Source organism: Lutra lutra, chromosome 10 (genome assembly GCF_902655055.1).
Source record: "Lutra lutra chromosome 10, mLutLut1.2, whole genome shotgun sequence".
NCBI lineage: Eukaryota > Metazoa > Chordata > Mammalia > Carnivora > Mustelidae > Lutra > Lutra lutra.
This window is the reverse complement of record NC_062287.1, coordinates 95,001,508-95,028,099: the sequence shown is the minus strand read 5'-3', so window position 1 is coordinate 95,028,099 and position 26,592 is coordinate 95,001,508. Positions and strand designations below refer to the sequence as shown.

Below are 26,592 nucleotides of genomic sequence, written 5' to 3'. Positions count from 1 at the left end.
TCGAGCCCCGCATCAGGCGCTCTCCTCAGCGGAGAGCCGCCTGCTTCCCCCTCTCTCTGCCTGCCTCGCTGCCTACTTGTGATCTCTATGTCAAATAAATAAATAAATAAAATCTATTTAAAAAAAAAAAAAAGGCCAGTTTCAGGGCACCTAGGTGGCAAAATCAGCTGAATATCCGCTCTTAGTTTTAGCTCAGGTCATGAGCTCAGGGTCTTGAGATCAAGCTCCGTGTGGAACTCTAAGCTCAGTGAGGAGTCTGCTAAAGTTTCTCTCTCCTTCTCCCTCTGCCCCTCCCTGTGCGTGCTCTCTAAAATAAATAAATAAATCTTAAAAAAACAAAAACAAGAAACGCCGTATTTCCATGACTCAGGAAAAATCCCGCTCTGTCTTTACCTAGGAAATATTTTAGCTTACTGTCTGAGATCTTAATGAATCAGGGTCAGGAAATCCACACCAGAATCACAGTTTAAGGTACAAGTATCTTCTTGCATTTTCCACACCATCAGCAAATTGAGCAAGGCTTCCCAAAGGACCAAGTTTAAAGACATCTAAGATACAACTATCCCAACCTAAAATTAATACAGTAACTGGGCCCTTATCTCTTTCAGATGGAAAACCCAGTGAGGGAAAGATCTGGGCTCTCCATTTTCCTGTGGGCAGCAAATACAGAAAGGCAACAAATTACTTACTCAATTACTCGTGGCTCTGGAGCTCTGCGTACTACCTGCAAGGAAACAGGCAGATTTTACTTCTGGAATGATCCCTAATCCTCAGAAAGGCTTATGTGCAGGACTACCACATCTTCTCATTTCTGATAAAAATAAGTCAAGTTTAAAACTATCCCTTTTTTTAATTTCAAGCTTTTACAATCCTACCAGAGACCCTTGTCTGCTTTTCTTAGAACTATTTCACAGTTACTAGTGGGCAAGAAAAAAATAATAAAAGTAGAATTAATCCACTTTCAGAGCAGCCAGTAATTCTGGAAAAACCTTCTTTCCAGGCAACTATTTATTTATTTATTTTAATTATTTTTCCAGGAGACTTTTTAAAATAGAAGACATACTGGGGTGCCTAGGTGGCACAGTTGGTTGAGCATCAGACTCTTGGTTTTGGCTTAGGTCATGATCTCAGGTTGTAAGATTGAGCCCTGCTTGGGCTCCGTGCTCAGCACAGAGTCGGCCTCAAAGATTCTCTCTCCCTCTGCTGAGTCATGCACATGCATGCTCTCTCTCTCAAATTAATTAATTTAATTAAACCTTTTAAAAAATAAAATACAAGATAAACTAAGAAATAAATTTTAATCATTATTTACACAATCACTATTACAGCAAGATGAAGAATTTTTAGCTTTTTCCATGTTATTAACAACAGTGAATCTTCACTGTTTCTTACAATTTTTCCCCACGGGGGGAAAAAAAGGCTAAAAAAATCAGGCATTGTAGTAGCTGAAAATTTCAACCCAATCCGGAGACATCTGCTAAAGACACTAGCACTAAAGACAGCATGGTTTGTTAGAACCATGTTAGAACTCAGACAACGAATGCAAGTGCTAATCACGGTATAACCTCCTTCCCCCCAAAATGGGAATTATACTTGCCCATCAGTTGGGAGCAGACTATAAAGAATCTTCAGACATACTAAGGAATTGATATGCCACATTTCATTGTAAGTAAAGGCCTTTCACATTCCTTTCATTAGTGAATTTATTCAGTCACTCCTGGAGTGTCTACTATGTGAATATGGCTTTTACAAGCAAATCTGTTAGCACTGTAGGAGAATTAAGAACTTACTTGCTGGGGTTCTTTGAACACAAACTGTCTGTCTGAAAGGTGATGCTCCTTGCTCATCCATGCGTGACCAGGTCTCTGGAGGAGACGGCTCTTAGCAGGGGAGGCTGAAACCGACAAGAAGGGGCGTGAACCAGACTCAAAAAGTCTGCTCTAGGGAGCAAGGGCCAATAAAATCCAGCTGAAGATAACCGATATGACACCTAAAAATTAATGAGTAAAGTCTGTCGGAGATCCCGCTACACACACTGAAAGGTGTGACAAAATTCGAGGAACACTATACCTCAACCGCCAATAAAAGATGACCACCAGGGACGCCTGGGTGGCTCAGTTGCTTAAGCCGCTGCCTTCGGCTCAGGTCATGATCCCAGCGTCCTGGGATCGAGTCCCGCATCGGGCTCCTTGCTCGGCGGGGAGCCTGCTTCTCCCTCTGCCTCTGCCTGCCATTCTGTCTGCCTGTGCTCCCTCTCTCTCCCTCTCTCTCTGACAAATAAATAAAATCTTAAAAAAAAAAAAAAAAAAAAAAAAAAAAAGATGACCACCAGTGGGGCACCTGGGGTTCAGACGGTTAGCGTCTGCCTTTGGCCCAGGTCATGATCGAGCTGGGATCAACCTGGGATCGAGCCCTGCATTGGGCTCCCTGCTCAGCAGGGAGCCTGCTTTCCCCCTACTCTGCCTGCCTCTGCCTACTGGTGATCTCTCTCTCTAATAAATAAATAAAATCTTAAAAAAAAAAAAAAGATGATCATCAAGAAAATCAAGGCATCAGCTACACTTTAAATAACTCCTTAACATCAACTGAAATGCAAGTACATTCACACAAGATCCCCACAAGTTCTTGCCTGGCTGAGCAGGGGCCTGGCTCTTAGGGGGACCAGCCCAGGCTCCCTGCACTCGGGCTCGCCGTCTTTTGTCCTCCATATTGACCAAAAACGCTTCTGCTCTTAGCTTTCAGATTTCATTCCTGATTAAAACCACACGAGGGTATCTGTTTGGGAAAAAAAAAAAAAGTGCTTTTAGTTAGGATTGTGAGTGTGAACCACCTAAGGAAGTCATTATAATCCTTTCAAGCTCAATGCAATTGGAGATTCTATACAAAATTAATTTCTGTCATCACAACATCTCAATCAAGGAGCCTACTAAGTCATTTAGAACTGCAGGTTTTAACGTTCATTTTTGCAATCTTATAGAACCTTTTTTTTTTCCCCCAAGAGAGAATGAGCATGCATTGGCGGTGGGGTAGAAAAGAGAGAAATTCTTTTTTTTTTTCCTTCAGCCTAGCACATACCCTCCCCAATGTCCATCACCCAGCCACCCCATCCCTCACCCCCCTCCCCTCCAGCAACCCTCAGTTTGTTTCCTGAGATTAGGTCTCTTAGGTTTGTCTCCTTCTCTGGTTTCATCATCATTCTTCCCCCGCTTCCCTTATGATCCTCTGTCTTGTTTCTCAAATTCCTCCTATCAGTGAGATCATATGATAATTGTCTTTCCCTGATTGACTTATTTTGCTTAGCATAATACCCTCTAGTTCCATCCACATTGTTGCAAATGTCAAAATTTTGGGGGTTTTGATGGCTGCGTAATATTCCATTGCATATATATACCACATCTTCTTTATCCATTCATCTCTTGATGGACATCTAGGTTCTTTCCATAGTTTGGTTATTGTGGACATTGCTGCTATAAACATTTGGGTGCCTGGGCCCTTTCAGATCACTACGTTTGTGTCTTTAGGGTAAATACCCAGTAGTGCGATTGCTGGGTCAGAGGGTAGCTCTATTTTCAACTTTTTGAGGAACTTCCATGTTGTTTTCCTGAGTGGCTGCACAAGCTTGCATTCCCACCAACAGTGTAGGAGGGTTCGCCGTGGAGAGAGAAAAATCTTTTTTTTTTTTTTTAAGATTTTATTTATTTATTTGACAGAGATTACAGGTAGGCAGAGAGGCAGTCAGAGAGAGGAGGAAGCAGGCTCCCCGCTGAGCAGAGAGCCCGATGTGGGGCTCGATCCCAGGACCCTGGGATCATGACCCGAGCCGAAGGCAGAGGCTTTAACCCACTGAGCCACCCAGGCGCCCCGAGAGAGAAAAATCTTAAACAGATTTCACGCCTGGTGCAGAGCCCATGCAGGGCTCCATCTCACCACCCTGAGATCATGACCTGAGCCAAGATCGAGAGTCAGACTGAGCCACCCAGGCGTCCCAATGTACATTTGCTTCTAACAGTACATTTGCTTCTTTCCCAAGAAAGTACACGTTAAGAAACTCTAAGATCTATCATAAACAACATTAGTCTTAGTAGTGTCAAAGAAACTGTAATATTCTCTCACCTATACGGATACTGAGAAATAGCTCAGACTCCGTTTCCAAGGGCACTTCCATATTCCGTTGTAACTGGCTATATCAAACTTCCCTGGAAGCGTATTAAAAAATACCCATGTGGTTGGGGCGCCTGGGTGGCTCAGTGGGTTAAGCCTCTGCCTTTGGCTCAGGTCATGATCTCAGGGTTCTGGGATAAGCCCTGCATCGGGCTCTCTGCTCGGCAGGAAGCCTGCCTCCCCCTCTTTCTCTGCCCGCCTCTCTACTTGTGATCTCTCTCTCCTTGTCGAATAAATAAATAAATAAATCTTTAAAAAAAATACCCATGGTCTGTCTCAGAATGGATCCATCTCAGGATGGATCCAAATGTTCGTCTTTGCGACAAGCATCGTGGGAGATGGTGCTAAGGGGGCACAGATGATGACAAGGTTAAGCGGCTCACCCAGAGTCACTTGGGAAGTCAACAGGAGGTAGATTAACATTCAAACTTTATTAACTTCCAGTTTTCAGTCAACTGAAAAAAAAAAAAAAACCACTTCCTAATACTCAGCAATACTAATTTGACATTTCTGCCATTAAAATTTTAGCTCACAGCAAATACAGGAGCACAGCTACTAAAAAGACCAACACAGGGAGGTTCAAGCCACATGTTCTGAACCTATGATCCGTTTCTTTATTGCTCTAAGAAAGCTTCACATTTCAAGTCCTCGCAGGTGACAAGCTCGTTTTATGGCTTATTTAGCATTCCAATGTCCAGACCTTCCCCCAGACCTTCTGAGCTGAGGTGAGCCCAGGAATAGGTACACTGAACAAATTTCCCCACGTGATAAGCATATCATTCCTTCTCCGTTAAGAGGTAGGGAGATGACGGAGACTGCCATCTGCCCCAAAAGAGCTAATGGCAGAGTCAAATGCCAACCCTCGACACCCACAAGATGTGTCGAGACAGCTTACATTTACTTTCTCTCAACGGGAGGGTCAAAAGCTCTGAACACCTGCAGCTGTAGTTCTCACTCTGTTCCCAGGGGAGAAGTACGCTGTTATGGGCCAGGGCACAGCTGCTGAAAAGAGAGATTTCGGAGCCCCACCCCAGACCTATCCGATGTTGTGGCCCAGAAACTGCTAAGCAAGCCCACCTTCCACCCCGGGGTTCTTCCCCCACATAAAGCTCGAGAACCCCGCAGAAGGCAAACGCCGAGAGCTCGGGCGCCAGCCTGACTCGCTCCGAAATCTAAATCTGGCAGCTCCCGGCCGCATGACCGGTCAGCTGACTTCACCTTTCCCGGGCCGAGTTTCTTCCTCTGTAAAGAGCGGGACCAAGACCTCTCTCGCGGCTGAAGCGCAGATCAGGAGATCCTCGGCGGTGAAAAAGCCTGGTCCTCAAGCAGCGCTAGCAACTTGCCCTATTTTCGAGCCTTCTCTTCCAGGAGCCCCGGGACGCGGTCCTGGAGGTCGACGCGGGAGGGTCCTCAGGGGGCGGTCCCCAAAGGCCCAGCCACCCAGCGGGGAGCGGGGACCCCACAGCAGCCGGCGGAGCCGGCGCGCAGGTACAAACCCGCCCGGTCCTGGAACTAACCCCGCTGGCCCAGACCCGCGTCGCCACCGGCTGTCGGGGAACCTTAACAGTGGAACACCGACTCCGACCGCTCGCAACCACAGGCCGCGGCGTCAGGAATTTCCTCTGACGTCACGCGCCGCCGCCACTACTTCCGGCGCCGTTAGCTGGAGTCCGGGCAGCTACGTGTTCCCTGAGGGGAGAGGTCCGGCTCGCTGAAGGTGCAGATAAGGGCCGGGATAGGAGCGGAGCGCGGACTGAAGGTGCGATAGGAGCCCCGGCGGCAGCCGGGACATGGCGAAGGTGGGAATGAAGACGCGTTTCATAGGCCAAGGTCCACCCCCCTCGCTTCCAAACCAAGCCGGAGACATCTAAGTGCCCCCAACCTTGGTCTCTGCGGAAAGAGTGACTGGGTCCCAGCGGGGCTGGGGGAAGGGCGAGGGGGTTGGGAAACCAGGTCGTGATGTGCGAAGTAAAAGGATTTGAATTTTACCCTGGAAGCCCTGGAAAGTGTAACAGGCACTAACTTTGCGTTCCCACCGCAGCCCGTGCGTCTTTCCATCAACAACACAGCAGGACATGGGACCTTCTCCTCCATGGCTCTCCAGTGCTTAACCACGTGTTGCTTGAGCCAGACGACACCACTTACTGGATGTAAAATCTAGGGCAGGTACTCCACTTCTTCTTCTTCTTCTTTTTTTTTTTTTTAGATTTTATGTATTTATTTGTCAGAGAGCAAGAGAGAGAGGGAGAGAGAGAGCACAAGCAGGCAGAGCGGCATTCAGAGGGAGAAGCAGGCTTCCTGCTGAGCAAGGAGCCCGATGTGGGACTCCATCCCAGGATTCTGGGATCATGACCTGAGCTGCAGGCAGCCGCTTAACTGACTGAGCCACCCATGTGTCCCGGTACTCCCCTTCTTTAGGAAATGGCATAGCTCTTGTTGGGAGAGTTACCTGTGGTAATTAATGCATGTAAAGAATGTAGCAGGGTCCTTGGAACACAATAGAAATTCAGTTAATATTAAGAGTATCTTGAAAGGGGCGCCTGGGTGGCTCAGTGGGTTAAAGCTTCTGCCTTCAGCTCAGGTCATGATCTCGGGGTGCTGGGATCGAGCCCCGCATCGGGCTCTCTGCTCAGCAGGGAGCCTGCTTCTTCCTCTCTCTCTCTCTCTCTGCCTACTTATGATCTCTGTCAAATAAAAAATAAACAAAATCTTAAAAAAAAAAAAAAAGAGTGTCTTGAAAAATAAAAAATAAAATAAATTTGGGCACCTGGGTGACTCAGTCAGGAAGCTTCTCCCTTGGGCTCAGGTCATGATCCCAGAATCCTGGGATGGAGCCCCACACATTAGGCTCCCTGCTCAGTGGGGAGTCTACTTCTCCCTCTCCCTCTGCTGCTCCCCCTGCTTGTGCTGTCTGTCTCTCTCTCTTTCTCTCTCTCTCAAATAAAATATTTTTTAAACATAAAATTAAAAATAAATAAATTTGACCAGTGGGTCAAAGAGTGTCTTCTTTTCACTGCCTCCGAGTTTCTGAGAAGCATCTTTAATATGGCCGTATTAAACCATGTATCGTACAGTGTGAAAATAGAGAAAATAGCACTGAATTGACTGTTTTGTGCAGCCTATTCTCTAAGATCTACCAAACAACAGTCACTGTCGGAGTCCTTAAAATAAGTCTTGCATTATATCCTGCTTACCTGCAAAAGCTCAGTGTATCCCACAAATCTAATTTTCACAGCATCCATCATTCTTTTGTTATCCTTTGTGACACTGAAGGAAAATTATTTATCCTAGAACTGAAAGAAGAGAAAAGTGGTAAGGGCAGACTATAATTTTTATCCTTTTTTTTTTTGTCCCCATCAACTAGTAATTTGTCAGTGTCTGTTTCTGGTTCAGGAACCTTGGCTGTGTCTTCCAAAGGATGTTATTTCTTTCTTTTCAGTGATTATGGTTTTGGAACAAGGACAAAGAAGTTTGGATTGAGGAGTCCCTAAAAGTAGTGATTAACACCTTTTCAGCCTCCACGTAGAACAGTTCTCAAAAATCCATCCATGGCTTGCTTGCATCCAAAATAACTGCATTTTTAACAAAATCACTTGCATTCTTACCAAGTGTTCAGGGTGATTTGGATGCAGAGAAAGTTTAGAAACCTTCAGGATGCCTGTAGGGTGACAAATCATTCCCATTTGTCTGGTACTGAGAGGTCTTCCAGGACATAGGACTTCAAATGCTAAAGGCAGAAAAGAACTGGGCAACTGACATGGTTGGTTATGCTAGATACATGTTAGTATGTAGTATTAGAAAGATGTTCTTTGTGAGTCTTATATCATGGGTTTCCCCATTTCTATAGGCAGTGTTTGTGTTTTTATCACGGGGTGGTGGTGGAGACTGTGGGAGAGGGAATGAAAGTGAGGTGTCTTGCCAGTTATCAGCCCAAATCTTGCCAGGTTCTCAGCTCCAAACCCATCCTCCACTGCCCTGCTTGCAATACTGGAACATTTGGTCCAATGTGAAACGTCATCAGTAGAGGGTGCTGGAGGGACATTAGAGGAGGAAAGGATTCTTCCTGATTCAAGTGCTCCTTTCAGCTGTCTGTGCAATGCCGAGCAGCCAGCAGTGGTTGGCATCTCTCTGTGGGCTGAATTGCAATGTTAGTGACATTGACAGCCTTGTTAAGTTCCTATTGTGAAGTTAAGGCATTGATTGGGAAGAAATGGGATTCCAAATTTTGAAATAGTGACATCTGCTTGGACCTAGAGGAAACTGACATCTCTTGGACACCCAAGTCACCCTGAACTTCCCATGGCAGTGGAAGTAGCTTGCTCTCCTGTGTCTGAAGACATGAGCAGTCCTTTGCTTGAAAACCCTGTGAAACCCTCACCTGGAGCAGATGACTTGAAATACACAGCATAGATCTGAACTTCCTAACAGATGGGAGAGCACGCCCAGATTTGTGCCTTCCTTGGTGGTGGCGATGGTGGTGGTGGTGGTGGTGGTGGTGATGTGTGTGTGTGTGTGTGTGTGTGTGTGCGCGCGCGTGCGCGCACGTGCGCGCCCACATAATGCATGCCTCTGCCTGGACCTAGATGCTGGTAGTGGCTCTTCCCTCTGTCTGCTGTTTCTGTATTCTTAGAATTTACTTTCCCCTTGTAGGTGATACCCTATTATGGTTATTAATTTTTCCCCTGAAACTATATAATTTCTGTCTTCTCTTTGATTCCTGTTACAGTGTGATTGTGATATCAGGGGTTGGAAGCAATAGCTAGCAAGTGGCTGGCCCCAGAGTTGCCCTTAAACTGTGAGCAATCGGTTTGGCTCTGATTTGGACACTATCAACCCTGGCCCTTTGCTCTCGTGTTGCTCTCTTGTTTTCCTTCACCCAAGACAGCCTTCTTAAAGTTGTGCTGAGCTGGTTGCCTTGCCTCTACTCTGAAACCAGCATTTCTCAGCTTATGGTTGGAAGACTATCTGCGTTTGGAGTCCCTAGGGCATGCTTGTAAAAAATGAACATTCCAGGCCACCCCTCGAGATTCTGGGTTAGTGGGTCTGGGGCAGGGCCAAGCAACTTGGATATTTAACCGTGCCTTGTTTCATCTTCCAAGAACCTGCCAGACTTCTACCTTTTCTAGCTGCCTACTTTCTCAACAGATACCCCATCCCTTGGATGGCAAAACTGATAGATGCTTTTGAGGTGCTGGTAGGTTTTACCAAAAGGATTCTGAATGAGCTACACACTGTTGCTTATTTTCAGTTGCTGATTTTCACACCAGACTCTTGCCAAACCTTGCCTGTTTTGATCATATGCTGCTTATGGAGTGCCCGCTGAGAATTCTGGAGAAAATCCAATCCAGGGAAAATAATGGCACGTCATGCTAATAGCTTTCAGTGAAGGTACTACATAGAGAAATTCCCAGCCCGTGTCTCACTGCCAGAGGCTTAGTGGTTCCCAGCTTGAAGTGGGGGGGGGGGGGGAGAGTGGGGCAGGAAACTGTCAACTCTGCAGCGGGCAGGCAAGGAAGCTTTCAAGTCTCCTCCAACTCTAACCAACATCGAGGAAGACAGGATGCTTCCCCAGACTCCAGACAGGAACTCCTCCCATTCAACACCCAGCACAATTACACAATTACAGATGCTGCTCAAGATAAAATCTACCAGTAAGCCATAGCACCAACTGTGAGGAACCATGAAAGAACAGCATAATCGGATGTGAAATTGTGGAGAGCAGACAAGTATCAAGGACAAGAGAGGTGACTAGAGGTTACAGGCATCAGCGAAGGCATATGGCAAACAGGAAGTTATGTCAGAGTTTTAAACAGTATGGAGCGTTTGGTGGCTAAGATATTGATAGTCACATCACTCCTAAAAAGAGCAGGCACCATTTACGCATCTGATTTCTAAATAATAGCACATGATATTAACATTTCCTGAGAGCACGCCGAGCGATGCTGTAGTTACATGCATACACTGATCCAATTTTCTTAGTCCCAATTACAAAGGAAAAAACTAAACCATTATGCTACATGAGGCCACCGTGCCCTCTTCTGCAAATATGTGGCATATGCAAAGCCAAATTAGGAAAGACAGGACTATTCCTGGAATGATAGATGGTGCCATTTCCTGGGGCCTAATAGCTGGGTTCTTTCAGAGACTTTGAAAGTGAAGGATTGGGCAGACCCTAGGTTATAAATCCTTCCTGATGGCTTTATCTAGATGGTTTAGAATCTGGTTTAGCAGATTCTTCTCTGAAGTCACCAAGTCCTCAGAAATAACGTGAACCACATTATTTCGAGTGTATGAACTGGGATGTCAGGCAAGTCTTGATTCAAATGTCATGAGTACTGACTGTAGACAGCACTGTGCTGGATACTAAGGACAAAGTAGTGATCAAAGACAGACCTGGCTTCCGCCCTCATGGAAGTTGCAGTCTAGCAGGAGAGGTAGACATTTTTTAAAATACATAAATATTACAGTTGTCGTATTTGGTATGAGACTCTCATGAGGGAACCTAACCTACTGGAGTAGTATCCACAATGTATGTGGAGTCTTGTGTTGGTTGGGAGTTCTGATTTGTGTTTCATTCAGCTGGTGCATCAGCAGCTGGGGGTTGGCTGATGTAGACTAGCCTTGACTCCATGTGCCATCTCGTCCTTGAACAAGCTCACTAGTGGTGTCAGGAGAGGCGTCTCTGGAGGCCTAGTCTTAGGAGTGGCACAAAGCACTTCATTTATTGGCCAGAGCAAGCTAAACCAAGTTCAAGGAGTGGGGAAATAGACTTCACCTCTTGACTGGACTTGTTGCAAAGTCACAGTGCAAAGGTTCTGGATACTGGGAGGAGTAGAGTATGGGAGCTGTTTTTGCAATCGTTCAACCACACTGAATGAAGGGGTGTATTGGAAAGACTAAAAGAGGGTTCCTGTAGGAACAGGGAGGGTGTTGAGGGGGTTCTTCGAGACGGGGTAGAGAGGAGTCAAACCATGCAGTCTTTGAGAGGCATAGTAAGCAGTCAGTGATCATATATGGTATGAACCCTATGATTAACATTAGACACTCATTCTCCCTTCCTTCTCTTCCTTTCTGTCTTATGGAATACTTTGAAACCATTGTTGAGACCTTGTTTTTGGTGCTGTGCCTAAGACAGGGATATCTTCTTTCAAGTGGTTAGGATGCTCATAAGCAAATAGGCAACAAAAGCCTATTATTTAAAAAAAATTTTTTTTTTTTCAGGAAGAGCTATTTTAATTTTCTGTTAAACATTCTTCCAAAAGCATTATTTTACCCCGTATCTTAATAAGGTATAAGAAATAACATTAGCATTAGAAAAAGCAGGAAGATAAATTAAATGTGGATAATTAATTAAACTAAATTTATATGAAATAGGAATATGAGAACAAAGGACTGAGCACTTTACAGATAGTTTAAAAGCTGTGCATCTCAAAGCGAGCTTTATTTGTTCAATTATTTTTAACAACAGCGTTTTATGACCAATACAAGGATTTTTTTTCAAGAAGGAAAGTCATTTTAAAAATGTTTTTATTTTAAAAATAGGCCTACATTCAGTTGTAGATTTTTTTCCCCCAAACTCTGATCAGATTTATTTTGATTTGGGAAAAAATACCATTCGGTGGCATGAAATGCAAAATTTCAGTCTTTTTTAAAATATCTCAGTACAGAGTTTTAAAAACTATTAATGGAAAATAGATTAAGTGTACAACACTAATTACTGGCTAGCACCTGGCATTCGGTTTCTTCCCTAGTTCTCCAGAGGAAACCTTAAGTTGAATCTTCAGCAGAAAGATTTTAAATATACTTTATAAGCAAAATGAGAGCTTTTGTTTACATAGTTTTTAGATTTTGCTGTTCCTAATTTTATTCTGAAACTCAATGTTACCCCAAACCATAATTACCATATTAACTTTGTAATGCACAGTTGTATGCAATTCAGCTAGCAGTAGTACATCATCAGGCTCTGTCCACCCAGAGCTTCGGAAAACAGGACTGGTCACACCCATTTAAAAACAAATCTCACGCTATTTGCCAATGTGTAGTTTCCATCTAAGTTCTGACAATGAAGTATATGGACAGATATCTATATATCTCATCTTAATTTGCAAAAGTTCTTCATAGCTTAGCTTTGCCCGGCTGAAGCTGAAGATTTTGTAACTTCATAGCCAGACCCATGTTGCCAGTGATTTTCAATTTGCCTTGAAAGAAGGCCGACTGAGGATTCATTTTACCAGTCATCAAAGCCAGTAAGTCGCAGTCAGCCATTGTAATTGTGCAGTCAGCCTTCTTATCTGAGTTAGGAAGCACTGACCCTTTGCCATTCTTCACATCCACCACCCAGGTGGCTTCTTTACCCTCAGGGCTATCCTTCACCTTGAAGGCAAAAATACCACCGATTTTCTTCACAAACTCTTCCCCTTCCTCTTCAAGCTTCTTCTCAATCTCCTTAAAGACAAAATTTGCCTTAAATCCATCAACTGCAGAGCCGGTTGGAACCCCCTCAATTTGATGAGTTCTAAAAGAACTGGCAGCTTCAGGAAAACCCATCCTGTAGATCGTCACAACCACAGCTCCTCCCTATTTAAAAAAATTTAAAAGTAGGGCTGTCTGGGTGGCTCAGAGGGTTAAACCTCTGCCTTCAGCTCGGGTCGTGATCTCAGGGTCCTGGGATCGAGCCCCGCATCAGGCTCTCTGCTCGGCAAGGAGCCTGCTTCCCTTTCTCTCTCTGCCTGCCTCTCTGCCTACTTGTGATCTCTCTCTGTGTCAAATAAATAAATAAAATCTTATAAAAAATTTTAAAAGTAGCTGAAATTATTAAGTGAATGATGAGTGGAGTAGCTCCTCTCTTGCCTTAGGAATAAATTAACCACTTTTTAGAAGCAAATTCATTCCGTAGAGAAACACGGAAACTAAGCCAATGTGCCTAGGTTGTCTTTTGCCCTGAAAGAACCAGACAGCAAAGCTATGCGAGGTTCCCCTTACACGAATAGGTTGTGTAGTGCTTGATGGTCAAATGCAGCCAACATCTGCACCAGGGTGGGAGCATGGAGGAAAACCACAATGAATCCAGGTTACTCCCATGTATGGGATAACAGTAAGTTGGGCATGTTAAAAAGTGCCTTAGGGGACCTGGGTGGCTCCATGGTGAAGCATCTGCCTTCGGCTCAGGTCATGATCCTAAGATCCTGGAATCGAGCCCCTCATCATCCTCCCTGCTCAGAGAGAAGCCTGCTTCTCCCTCTCCCACTCCCCCTGCTTGTGTTCCTCTCTCGCTCTGTCAAAAAAAAAAAAAAAAAAAGCACCTTAAATCTTTCAGACTTCTAATACCACTTGCTCCCTCAGCCCCTCCCCTGCTCCTGTGCAAGCTTGCTTTCTCTCTTTCAAAATAAATAAGTCTTTAAAAGATTATTGGATTATTGAAACTATTACATACACAACATAAGGATGCCTAATAAATAAATGAAAGTATGAAAAATATTAGTTCAAAATCATCAAAAATGCAAAGCTATTTTTGAAAAAGAATGAAATATAACCATGAAATTTAAAAACACAGTGAAGGAGCAGCTGGGTGGCTCAGTGGGTTAAGCGTCTGCCTTTGACTCAGGTCATAATCTTGGGGCCCTGAGATCAAGCCCCCAGCCAGGGGCTCCCTCACTCTCAGATAAATAAAATCTTAAGAAAAATAAAAACCCATGGGGCGCCTGGGTGGCTCAGTGGGTTAAGCCGCTGCCTTCGGCTCAGGTCATGATCTCAGGGTCCTGGGATCGAGTCCCGCATCGGGCTCTCTGCTCAGCGAGAAGCCTGCTTCCCTCTCTCTCTCTCTCTCTGCCTTCCTCTCTGTCTACTTGTGAGCTCTCTCTGTCAAATAAATAAATAAAATCTTAAAAAAAAAAAGAAAGAAAAATAAAAACCCAATGAAGACTCTACTTCTGTTACTCCATTATAACATAGAAAATAAATTAAGTAAATTCGTTTTTATTTTCTTTGAAGACGTTGGAACTCTGTGATGTGATACTTTTTTTTTTTAATATTTTATTTATTTATTTGACAGACAGAGATCACAAGTAGACAGAGAGGCAGGCAGAGAGAGAGAGGGAAGCAGGCTCCCTGGTGAGCAGAGAGCCCGATGCGGGACTCAATCCCAGGACCCCGAGATCACGACCCGAGCCAAAGGCAGCGGCCCAACCCACTGAGCCACCCAGGCGCCCTGTGATGTGATACTTTAACTGCTAGCGAAAGAACCCTTGCCGGGTAAGTCGGCCATCTTTTTCTCTGGGCACATTTTCTAAGGGTGACAGCTGAGGATTGGGCTTGCTAAAGGCAGTGGCATCTCTACGAGGGGAAAGAGAATCCAACAGACCTTTGGACAACCAGCGGGATGGCACGATGGATTGGAAGCTAGAGGAGCCCATAAATGCTTGAGTTTGCCCTTTGCCGCATTTGCTGAGTACTAGGGCTACAGAAGGGAGAGGGCTGGACTGGGAAGACAAGGTGAAAGCTTTTATAGTCTTACAGTGCTTAAAGAAAAAAAGGTTCTGAGAAAGAAGAGTCCACAAGAAACATATGACAGCTTTCATTCTGCTGACATTTGAAACTAAAGGGCACCAAGTCTAAAAAAGTGGCAACTTGGGGCGCCTGGGTGGCACAGTCAGTTAAGCATCTGCCTTCAGCTCAGGCTCCCAGGCTTCTGGGATCAAACACTACATTGGGCTCCCTGCTCTGCGAGGAGCCTGCTTCTCCCTCTCCTTCTGCTTGCCACTCCTCCTGCTCGTGCCCTCTCAAATAAATAAATAAAATCTAAAAAAAAAAGAAAAAGTGGCAACCCAGCCCTAACTCAGCTGAACACCTGTTTAGATTGGAGTGATTAGTCCTTACTCTATCCAACAGGGAAGAGGCAAGTCCTCTCTGGAGAATAAAAACATTGACTTTAGACTTTTTTTGTTGCTTTTTGTTTGTTTGTTTTAAAGATTTTATTTATTTAATTTATTTGATACAGAGAGAGAGAGAGAGATCACAAGTAGGCAGAGAGGCAGGCAGAGAGACGGGGGAAGCAGGCTCCCTGCTGAGCAGAGAGCCCGATGCGGGGCTCGATCCCAGGACCCTGAGATCATAACCTGAGCCAAAGGCAGAGGCTTAACCCACTGAGCCACCCAGGTGCCCTGACTTTAGTCTTTATGTTTCTTTTATATAGAATTTCTGGCATACAATAAAAGAAAATTATGGGACATGCAAGGAGTTAAAAAATATGACCGATCATCAAGAGAAAAAAAAAAACCAAATAAGTAGATCTACAGATGATCCAAATGTAGGAATAAGCAGAGAAGAACCTTATTTTTTTTTTCAAAGATTTTTATTTATTTATTTGACAGACAGAGATTACAAGTAGGCAGAGAGGCAGGCAGAGAGGAGGAAGCAGGCTTCCCGCTGAGCAGAGAGCCCAATGTGGGGCTCGATCCCAGAACCCTGGGATCATGACCTGAGCTGAAGGCAGCACAAGCTTTAACCCACTGAGCCACCCAGGCGCCCCAAGCAGAGAAGAACTTTAAAACAACTCATAAATATTTATAAAAACTGAGGAAAAGAAGAAAACGTTAAAAAAGGTAGATTTTTCAATAAACAATTCACAGGAAAGAATAACATAAATACATAGAAAAATAGATAGGAAAGCAACTGAAAAGTATATACTACTATATACTAACCAAAATAAAGCAGAGATAGCTAGTTTGGAATCGCAGAAAACAGATTTTAAGGCAAAAAGCATTAGCAATAAGGTTGTCACTGCAGACCAAAAAAAGAGTTCAACCCACCAGGAAGGCATAATTCCAGACTTTTTCGCCGAACTAGATAGCCTCCAAATATGTAAAGCAAAAACTGATAAAACAGGGAATCTGAAAATCCATCATTATAGTGAGAGATTTCAAAATACTTCTCTCAATTATTGACAGGTCAGGCAAACAAACATTAGTAAAGACGGGAGATTTGAACAACTAATAAGCTTAATGTACATACATAGAAGATAACAATTGGAAAATAAACATTCTTCTTAAGCTCATATGGTACATTTTAAAAAACAGGGAGGCAAATCATAAGAGACTCAATCATAGGAAACAAACTGAGGGTTGATGGGGTAAGTGGGTGATGGGTATTAAGGAGGGCACAGGATGAATGAGGCCTGGGTGTTGTATGCAACTGATGAATCACTAAATTCTACCTCTGAAACTAATATACAGTATATGTTAATTAAATTGAATTTAAGTAAAAAACTTTTTTAAAAATTGGCCATACCTAGACATAAAATACATCTCAAAAATTTTCTAAAAATTGGTGAAAGTAAAGGGTTTACATTTGTATTAGTTTCCTATGACTGCTGTAACATTACCATAAACTCAGTGGCTTAAAACAAGATCACTCTCACAGTTCTGAAGGCCAGAAATCCAAAATCAAGGTGTCAGCTGGGTCCTCAATCCTCCAGAACCTCTGGGAAATAATCCAGTTGCTGGCCTCTAACAGTGCCCAGTAGCCAACTGCATTCCTTGACTTGTGGCTGCGTCCCTCCGATCTCTGCCTCCGAGGTCCCACTGCTTTCTCCTTTTCTGTGTGTAATCGTCCTCTTATTAAGGATATTTGTGATTCCATTTAGGGCTCACTTAGATAATTTCGTCTGAAGATCTTCTAACTTAATCACACCTGCAAAGACCTTTTTCCACATAAGGTAGTGTTCACAGGGTCCAGGGATCTGGATCTGGTATCTTTGGGGGCCACACTATTCAGGCTACTACAGCATTTTTATATATATTTACTTTATGCCAGGCTAGATCCTGCGTACTTTAAAAATACAAATTTTTGCTCACCAACAGTCTACAAGCCAGGTGCTGTTCTCATTTTTCAGAAGGCAAAACTGAGGCAGAGAAAGATTATAACTTGCCCAAGCTGGGCCATACCCACATATTCTCCAACCACAGTGTAATTATTTAGAAATCAATAACAAAAGATTTCACTTTTTATTCCAAATAAATTTCAGATTTATGGGAATTCTACAGTGCAGCACACAGAGTTCTCATATACCAACTTTCACCTAGATTCTTCCAATGTTAACATTTTAACACGTTTGCTTTATCTTTTTCTGTATAATTTTTTTCTGAACCTTTTGAGATTGTTGCATAGATAATGTCCCATTATCCCTAAATACTCTAGTGTGTATTTCCTAAAATTCAAGAGCTTTTTCTTGAATTACCACAGTACAATGATCAAACTCAGGAAATTAACATTGATACGATGCTATTATCTAACCTACAGACCTTACTCAAATCTTACCCATTGTCTCAAAAATCTTATTTTTAATCAAGATTCAATCTGAGATCATGTAACATTTACTTGTCACGTTTCTTTAGTTTTCTTTAATCTGAAACTTTTGACAAATTTAAGTTGGTTATTTTGTAGGATATCTTTCAATTTACATTTTTCTGATATTTCTTTTTGATTAGGTTCACGTTATTGCTTCTTGGCCTTTTGGCAAAGATCAAGTGTGATTAGGTTCAGATTATACATTTTTGGCAGGAATACTACATAATCTTCAGTCCACGATAACACAATATACAAAATATAAAATTGCCTTATTGGTTGTGATACCAACACAAGCATTTTATTTTATTTTTTAAGATTTTATTTATTTATTTGACACAGAGAGAGATTACAAGTAGGTAGAGAGGTAGGCAGGGGGGGGCGGGAAGCAGGCTTCCCGCTGAGCAGAGAGCCTGCTGCGGGGCTCGATCCCAGAACCCTGAAATCATGACCTGAGCCAAAGGCAGAGGCTTAACCTACTGAGCCACCCAGGTGCCCCAACACAAGCATTTTAAAAAGGAAATAGCATTTATAAAAATTTGAATTTGTGCTTTAAAAAATATTTCTAAACAGGTAAGAGGTCAAAGTTATAAATTTTTAAATATTAGCACTGAAAAGAATGTGTGTATGCACATGTTTATGTACACACACACACAAACACACACACACACACACACACACACACACACTCCTGAATTGTGGGATGTAGCAAAAGATAATTAAACTTAGAGCAATAAATGTTTATGTCAGAATAGAAAAAATGTTAAAACATGGATGAAATGTTCAGTTTGTGAAATAAGAAAAATAACAGAATAAATTGCCAGAAATCAGGAGAACATATAGTGAGAAGGGCCAAAAGGATCGATAAAGCCAAAAGTTGCTTTTTTTTTTTTAACTTAAGGATTTTCTTTCTTTATTTGACAGAGAGAGAGAGAGAGAGAGAGAGAGAGAGAGATATCACAAGTAGGCAGAGAGGCAGGCAGAGAGGGGGGAAACAGGCTCCCTGTTGAGCAGAGGGCCTGATGCAGGGCTTGATCTCAGGATCCTGAGATCATGACCTGAGCCAAAAGCAGAGGCTTAACCCACTGAGCCACCCAGGCGCCCCCAAAAGTTGCTTCTTTAAAAACTAATAAAGGAGATAAATTTCTAGCAAAATGGTCAAGGGAAAGAAAGTGAGAAACACAAGGAATAGTGGGAAAGGAAAAAGAAGGCTTAAAAAAAAATCAAAGATTCCTCAAGTCACATTATGCTAATAATACACACAATGCTGGGAAGAAAAACGAGTCAGTGCTTAGAATTTTTTTTCAAAATTGACTCGAGAAAAAATTGAATGCTTGAGTAGTCTTATTACCATTAGAACAACATCATCAGGAGTTAAAAATCTTCCCAAAGATAAATACCATGGCCAGATGGTTTTATAAACTTCAAGGAAAAAGACTGCTCCAATCTTTTAGTCTTCCAGGGCATAGTAAAATAAGCAATTCCCAGCTCATTTAATGAAGTTATAATATTAATATGAATGCCAGACAAATATGAAAAAGATTGCAAACCAATTTCCTAAATACAGATGCAAAAATTCCAAATAAAATACCAGCAAATTGAATTCAGCAGTACAAAGATAGTGAATTATGACCAAGAACGTAAGGTGATTTCATACTAAAAAATCATAACTACACTAAACAAGATCTCTGAAATCTTTAGACTTCATGCAGTATGTACTTCAATATGTATGTACTCCTAGCCATTTTGGAATACACCAGGCATGCAGTCTCCTTGGGTTCTTTGCTCAGGCTGGTCTGCCTTCTCCCACATACCCGAAAGGCTTCCCCAAGACAGTTCTAAACCTCTTTCCACACCCACTATGAGTATACAAGCCTCCCACTCTTACCCTACACACATTGATTCCCCATCCTCCTTACCTAGCTTCGTTCCGCACCCCTCACTGCATAGAATAAAGCACTTATGCTATGTTATTCTTTCTTTCTTCTTTTTTAACCTGTCTCCCTCCTTTGCTTGCCTCACCTTCCCCCAGCTCAAATGTAAGCTCTACGGAGGCAAAATCTTTGGTCCCTTTTTCACTGTAGTTTCTTCTTCTTTCCCAGAAGAGTAAACAGCATGTGGTTAGCACTCAATAAATGTACACAATGCTATATCTAGAAACTTCTGTAGTAAGGAAGACAAGTTTGCCTTATATCCTTTTAGGCTTATCATTTGTAGTACCCATTTCGCTGGCTTTTCAGACACAGGTAAAAGGAGAGTGCAAAGTTGTAATATGCCATCATCACGTTAACATGGTTTCATTTAATATGTTTGTGTTCATGCTGGACACAATGTTTCATTTCTAGATATCTCTACAGAAACCTCTACAGAAAGAATTACATTCCAAGAGGGAATTTAAATTCTGTCCACAGGTATAGTTTTCATCATGAAGTGAGTATCAAAGTACAAAGTAGTGAGCCCTTAAACATTTTTTTATTGGATTAGTTTCCAACATATTCAATAAAGAGCTTTGACAATTTCCTCTGACACTGTAACTACAGATCAAAGCAGCAGAATCCAGGACCACCTAAATCTCAGATAACTTGGTATCAATTGAGTTTAAAAAATTAGAGTACAACTTAAGTTTATTGCATTCTCATAAGGTATCACAATAAATCTCCTCTTCTACATGGCATCAGCACCATTTGTCTGGTGTCACCACTGATGTTCACCCCATATAAAGTTCAGTTCTGTCATATTTCAATGCAATAAATGATCCAATGAGAGGAAATCATCTGTTTAGGGCAGGACCACATTTGAGGAAATTGAGAACAGTCATAACATCTGTATTTACTCCCAGTGCATGGGGGACTGGCACAAAGACAACACAGAACGGCAATGTCATTACATGTGCAAGACAGTTACTCTCGTGTTCCCCCCATGCTACTGCCAGAAACCATGAGAGAACAAGAAATTAAAATCTAGCTCACTGTGTTGTGAAATGAGTTGATTCTACATGAATCAGTCTCTCTTTTACTCTACTCTCTTAGGTTCCAACCTTAATCTAGCACACATAGGACTATAACATCAAGTTGATATAAAGTTAAGTCTAAAAACTGTGCTCCACTATTTTGAAAGTTTGGAGTACCTGGGTTCTTTTTCAATGAATTTTTTCCTGTGCCTAGAAACAGAGTTCTATTCCCTTATCTTCAGTCTTGGGTGTCAAATACAAGAGGACACAACCCCAAGTTGAAGTAGTAAAAGCTAGAGCTTAGAAGTTTGGAGATTGCTACAGGATTTGGTCAGAATACAACTGACCAAATTGTATGCTTGTACATCGATCCCTCCACACGCTACCAACCCACTACCACGCACAATAATCAATGAGCCAATGTGTGAAAGCAAACAAAGTATCGCTCAGGTCACTGTGGTTTCACCATTTCAACAACAAAATGAGAAAGAAAAAGGCAATGTGTTTTTCATAAAACTAAGTTTATTTTCATTTCAAAATCAATTTCAAAATCATATTTCAAAAGTCAGTTTAAATGATTCTGAGATTATGTTCTTACTTTTTGGGTGCTAAAATGTCTTTTCTCCTATGTAATGATGCTAAGAGCAGACAGTACTTTGGATCTTCCTATTTTTGTTTTACATCCTTAGCTAGCAAAACTAAAGGGTAGAAACACCTCAACACCTAAACACGGCAATTACTTTTTTTTTTTTTTTTTTTTTTTAAAAACAAATCTCCTGGTGCTTAAAACTCAGAGCTTAGGAACCACAGCCTTCATAAAGACCTACCTTCTGTGTTACATGTTTCACAATATTGAATTATCTCTTGGTGATTTCCCTCAAGTTATGGAGCAGGATAAAAGTAAGTCTTAATTTATAGTAAGCCAGTGTAAAAACAGGCTTAATTTCAAGCACCAAAGAAATACATTTACAGTCATCACTGTGGTTATATCATCTTTTATTAAAACTAGTCAGACTGCTATCTACAGGGTATCGATTTCAAAGTCTAAGGTCACTTCTCTGTTACCATTACTGTTTTAGGAATAGCTTGTGGTCACACATGGGAACAGGACTGCTGCAGTGCAGAGACAAAGGAGGCTGGGGTCCAAGCAGGCCACTCTCCTGGGTCAGGGTTGTAGCGGCATGATAGTTGGCTGCTCATCTCAATGTATTTTTTGGCCCATTTACTTTTATAAATCATACCATATAGCTTTCAGTATTTACACGCATTTAAACTGAGAAGAAATATGTATTAGAGGAAAGCATATATTAGTGGGCTCCATGTGTCAAAAGGAATTTCATGTTTCCTGTATTATTTTTACGTCATTAGCTACCTTTGAGAACAAAAAGTTCCACAGAAATATACACATTGGGACATACTTTTAAAAACCTCATAGCAATGCTTATTACAGTGTGTCCTCCTATAAGTGAATCAATGAATCTCCACTCCCTCCAAGTGTTTAAAAAAAAAAAATGGAGCTTTTTAAAGTATTTACTTTTTAAAGTATAATTTTTATTTACTTTTTACTTTTTAAAGTATAATTCAGAGAAAATACAAAAACCATCACCATCCGGGCCAGAGGAAACCACTGAAGCGTTATGTCTGGTTCTGTCATTCTGTGATATGCCAAAATCATGTTTCTTCCCATGACACTGTTCTTGTTAGTATTATTAGTTCTATATCTATTTGATAGGAGCATTTACATTAAATTTCAAAATAACTCCTGGCAGTATTCAAAATGTATGTCCAGAACTCCTGAACACAACTTCTGCTTTTGTCCCAATTATGACAACATTTAGTCTTATTAGTAACTGATCAAATGACAACCGCAGACTTTGGAGACGGGTGGGTGCCTTGCCGTAAAGACACGTAGGCTGGCACACTGGGCCGAGCTACTCAGCGAGTTACCAGTGCTTAGTTCTTCTTGTTTTTCTTCATATAGCGAGCCCGCGTGGACTTGCCAAAATTCATGGTCATTTTAAAATACAGCCAGGTAGGCATGACTGAAATTACTGAGTCCTAGGGAGAGAAATGGGGAGATATGTCACGACAGCCTCCAATTTGGGCTAAATGAGAGCATCCGATCTGATGTTTTACTCTACTGTTTCGTTGGTCAATTTTAAAGTTCTTGGGTGTTTAAAATAAAACATAGATGCCTCATTAGTAAGTCTAGACAATGTATAGATGCTAACACACCACATGCTATTTTGTGACCTAGCAGGAAAGAAAACTCCAAACCAAAGGGCTGATTGGAGACTTGCAAGGCTACATACCATAAGAAAATGGACCGGGTATCCGGTGGTTCGGGACTGCAAGCCCACTGTTTTCAGAGCAGACTTCACATACGTCTCCGCAGACGGTTTATCCAGAGTTGGCTTTCGGATTTTCGACAGCTTTGTAGCCACGTAGTACGGCAGAACACTCTAGAAGGGCAACACCCCATCCCCACCACCACAAGAACAAAAACAAAAAACATGCTCTTGATTAGTTAGACCACAAACTGAGAATTGCTTGATTGCTCTTAGTGGCAGAAACATAGAAACATTCTGGTGAGATCTAAAGTCAGCTTGAGAGAGTACATGACGGCATAAAATCAACTGTAATACGGCAATCTATCAACGAAACAATTTGAGACTGAGAAATTATTAAAAATAAGCAGAAATAGACCTTTCTGTACCTTTTAAAAAGAAGGCACTTAAACAAACCTGGAGAGCGGTGGTTCTGGAAAGGATACTCTTTCCACTCTTGACTAAACTGAATATTGTTACAAAACCACCACGAAGGTTTTTGACATTTTATCCTCCCAAAGAGATAATGCTCATTTTCCTTCTAATTTGTGGTTCATTAAGATAGTTCTATCAGCTTTGGGGCCTCTAAAAAAATAAGCATTTCCCCTCTCAGAATTTAGCTACGATTCTTCCTTTCCTAGTTTCTTACCACTGTGTCTGAGTCTTATAAACTTTGCTGCTGATAGGATAGGATCTTCCCCCAGCACACTTTTTTTTTTTTTTTTCTTTCTTCGTTGTTGTGGGGGAGACCCTAAAACCACATGGAAACAGCCTGGGTAACCGAGAGACCCTTGAGGGGAGTGGCGTGGGAGGACAGATTTGAACATGACCTGTCAGAAGGACTTAACTAGCGTCAAGTTCTTTATTGCTCAGGCTTGACACATTTGGATAGGATTCAACATAGAACACGAGGAGACCCTACTACAATGGGTCCTGACTCATGACACAAGAGGTTCCTTCTGCAGTTTGAAGTAAGCTGGGCTATCATTCATCAAAGAGTGAATGTATTCTGTTTCCCACGTGTGCATGAGAGGAAAGGGTATTGAGGACAGTGATGTTTCTGTTAAAGAAGAGGATCTAAGGGGCCCCTGGGAGGCTCAGTGGGTTAAAGCTTCTGCCTTCGGCTCAGGTCATGATCCCAGGGTCCTGGGATGGAGCCCCCACATCGGGCTCTCTGCTCCGCAGGGAGCCTGCTTCCTCCTCCCTCTCTCTCTGCCTGCCTCTCTGCCTACTTGTGATCTCTGTCTGTCAAATAAATAAATAAAATCTTAAAAAAAAAAAAAAAAGAAGAGGATCTAATACCTGGTGGTCAAAATAAAAAACTTCACTAGAGGTAGAAATAAAATTGAGATATGTTCCAGATGAGGTGTTTCCTTCCTGCTGAGAGCTGGAAGGAATGTTCCCACGGCTCTTTGGGGGTTTTGCTTTTTGGTTTTTGAATTTTTCCCACTCCAAGTATGAGTCAAGGAATATAATCCACCCTCATGAACATGGGAGCTGAAAGTCCAGCCTGCCTGGTAAGAACACAGTCCTTCTCCATCTTTCTATTATGTGCCGGCAGCCACAAACCCACACTAAGTTAATTAATGTCCCCCAAGTACCTCAATACCTGGGCCACCTGTGATTAGGTGACTCTTGGTTTTTGAGAATTTACCCCTATCCATGCAACCCCCCACTTACTGAGCAAAAATACTTTGTCGAAAAGGTCTTTAATTTTAAAGCCATGTGGCCAGGATACAGTATGACATGAAGAGTTCACTGAGACTCTAACAATGGGTGAGGAAAGAAAACCATTTGCCAAGCTGAGTGGCAAACAAAACAAAAGAAAGCACATGCCTATGCACCATCTGGAATAATGAAGGAACACAAGCAAGCCGTGTCACATCTCTGTCTCAGGTTTCCTGGTTATAAAAAAAGTGAAGATTTAAAACCCCATTTCCATCTATGGATCACGAGCCACTGAGGGTTCTGTAAAGTTCTGAGTGTCTCAGGATGAAGATGGTCTGATAATTATACCTTCCAATTACATCTTGATATGATCACCCTCCCTCTCTCAGTAGATACATGGCATAAGTTGGACTATTAGCCTCCTGCATAAGAATCAAGTGGCACTGCCCGGATGAACCACTTGATGGTGCCATAAGTTCACTCACCATTCAGCTAAACCATCCAGAGAGCCTGAGGAACCTCCTAGCTCTGGAGGTGGAGGCAAGAGACACATGCCTAGGAATCCCAAGTCTAGCTATGTTTTTCAATGAAGAAACTTAAATTCTGTTCTGGAAAGGTTTTTTTATTTCCACCAATGGCTTAAAATCAAGGCAGTTAATGTGGTCTAGCAGAGGATGCAAAGGATTCAAAGATGAAATACTTTAGAGCGAAGTCTTAAATAAAGTGGAGGACTTTGCCAGGTAAACAAACAAAGGAAGAACATTTTGGGTAATGAGAACAGTTGGGAGCATAGAAAAGGAGAGAGAGCACAAGGTCCTCGGGCAACTGCAAAGCTGTTCAGTATGGTTCAGGTGTCAGAAATGCGTGGAGCATGGGGCACCTGGGTGGCTCAGTGGGTTAAGCATCTGCCTTCGGCTCAGGTCATGATCCCAGAGTCCTGGGATCAAGCCCTGCATCGGGCTCTATGCTCAGTGGGGTGCCGGCTTCCTCCTCTCTCTCTGCCTGCCTCTCTGCCTACTTGTGATCTCTGTCAAATAAATAAATAAAATCTTAAAAAGAGAAAAAAGAAATGCATGGAGCAGTGGTAGGACGAAAGCTAAATGGAACAGAAAACTAAACCCAATCACTGGACAGTAGTGATTTCTAGAGTATCAGCTCTATGCAGCCATGGTCTTATTCACTATCATATGGCCAATGCTCAGAGCAGCCCCTAGCACACCGGAGGGATGCACAGATCTGCTGCGTGACTTGGTAACAGAACTCCTCAGTGTGCATGGCACTGAAGAATTGCATCGGGACCCCCTTCCACTGCTGCGGTCAGGAAAATTAATGACACCAGGAAGTTCACAATATAATATGGTGTAAAATTTTAGATATTATTCTGAAGCTTAAGCAAGATCACCTATCGAAACTAAGACAAACTTACAGGTCTAGCTACTTGCCAAGAATTTAAAAAGGAGTATTTTAAGGTATGTGTCAAAGTAAAGAAATACCCCCAAGTGTCATCTAGGTACATCCTTAAAGAAGTCACCAAAAACACAGTAAACAATAACTAAATTAATCCATTTTCCTCCCTACTCATGGAAATATTACAGTGAACAGGTTGGGAATATAGTCACCCTTCTACAGGAAGTATTTTGGGCAGAACAAATTTTACAAGTTGCTTAGGCTCAAAACTTTGCCATTATAAAGATTCCCACCTGGAAACAACCTGGACCTTCACAACCACAGGTGCAGGCAAGTGCCCTGGTCTTCCAGTTTGGAATCCCAACGTGAAAATAATTAGGCCAGAAAGCAAAGCTGTTGTTTTGTCCTTATTCAGCTTGCTTTTTAAATTTTATTTTTTAAAAAAATATTTTATTTATTTGAGAGAGAGTGAGCACCTAGGCAGAGGGAGCTGCAGAGGGAGAGGGAGAAGCAGGCTCCCCGCCAAGCGGGGAGCCTGATTGGCGGTTGGGCGGAGGTGGGGGGTTTGCAGGGGGAGCCTTGATCCCAGGGCCCTGGGATCACTACGTGAGCTACAGGCAGACATCTAACCGACTGAGCCACCCAGGCGTACACCAGTGTGTTTTTTAAACAACAATCCCTGGAAATAACATGCATCTTTTTTTCCTCCCCTACTGGAGTAGCTTGCTTAGGTAATCT

The 26,592-nt window shown here is 42.4% G+C and overlaps 3 protein-coding genes across 15 annotated transcripts in view; all 3 read right to left on the bottom strand.

The window, feature by feature from the left end:
• The window catches only part of ALKBH3 (alkB homolog 3, alpha-ketoglutarate dependent dioxygenase), a 38,179-nt gene extending 32,475 nt beyond the window's left edge, over nucleotides 1–5,704 (bottom strand). For 3 of the 9 annotated variants that reach the window (XM_047692991.1, XM_047693000.1, XM_047692999.1), the window contains exons 1-5: nucleotides 5,380–5,704; nucleotides 4,426–4,616; nucleotides 2,630–2,775; nucleotides 1,791–1,894; nucleotides 690–724 (exon numbers count right to left, since the gene is read on the bottom strand). In XM_047692991.1, the coding sequence (XP_047548947.1) occupies nucleotides 690–724; nucleotides 1,791–1,894; nucleotides 2,630–2,708 (218 nt within the window). In that variant the 5' untranslated portion in view covers nucleotides 2,709–2,775; nucleotides 4,426–4,616; nucleotides 5,380–5,704. The other 6 variants (XM_047692995.1, XM_047692993.1, XM_047692996.1 and 3 more) reach the window with 6 other exon arrangements.
• Nucleotides 1–26,592, bottom strand: part of LOC125079411 (very-long-chain 3-oxoacyl-CoA reductase) — a 339,719-nt gene that overhangs the window by 150,165 nt on the left and 162,962 nt on the right. The window contains exons 10-11 of one of the 5 annotated variants that reach the window (XM_047692990.1): nucleotides 22,765–22,914; nucleotides 22,028–22,510 (exon numbers count right to left, since the gene is read on the bottom strand). The exons of the other annotated variants lie outside the window; for them this stretch is intronic. Of the exons in view, the coding sequence (XP_047548946.1) occupies nucleotides 22,406–22,510; nucleotides 22,765–22,914 (255 nt within the window). The 3' untranslated portion in view covers nucleotides 22,028–22,405. Of the gene's footprint in view, nucleotides 1–22,027; nucleotides 22,511–22,764; nucleotides 22,915–26,592 lie in introns of those variants that run through there. 5 annotated transcript variants of the gene reach the window in all.
• LOC125079413 (sterol carrier protein 2-like) lies at nucleotides 11,368–12,733 on the bottom strand. The gene has a single exon (XM_047693001.1). It carries the CDS (start codon nucleotides 12,706–12,708, stop codon nucleotides 12,277–12,279), a length of 432 nt encoding a protein of 143 aa, XP_047548957.1. The 5' UTR covers nucleotides 12,709–12,733; the 3' UTR covers nucleotides 11,368–12,276.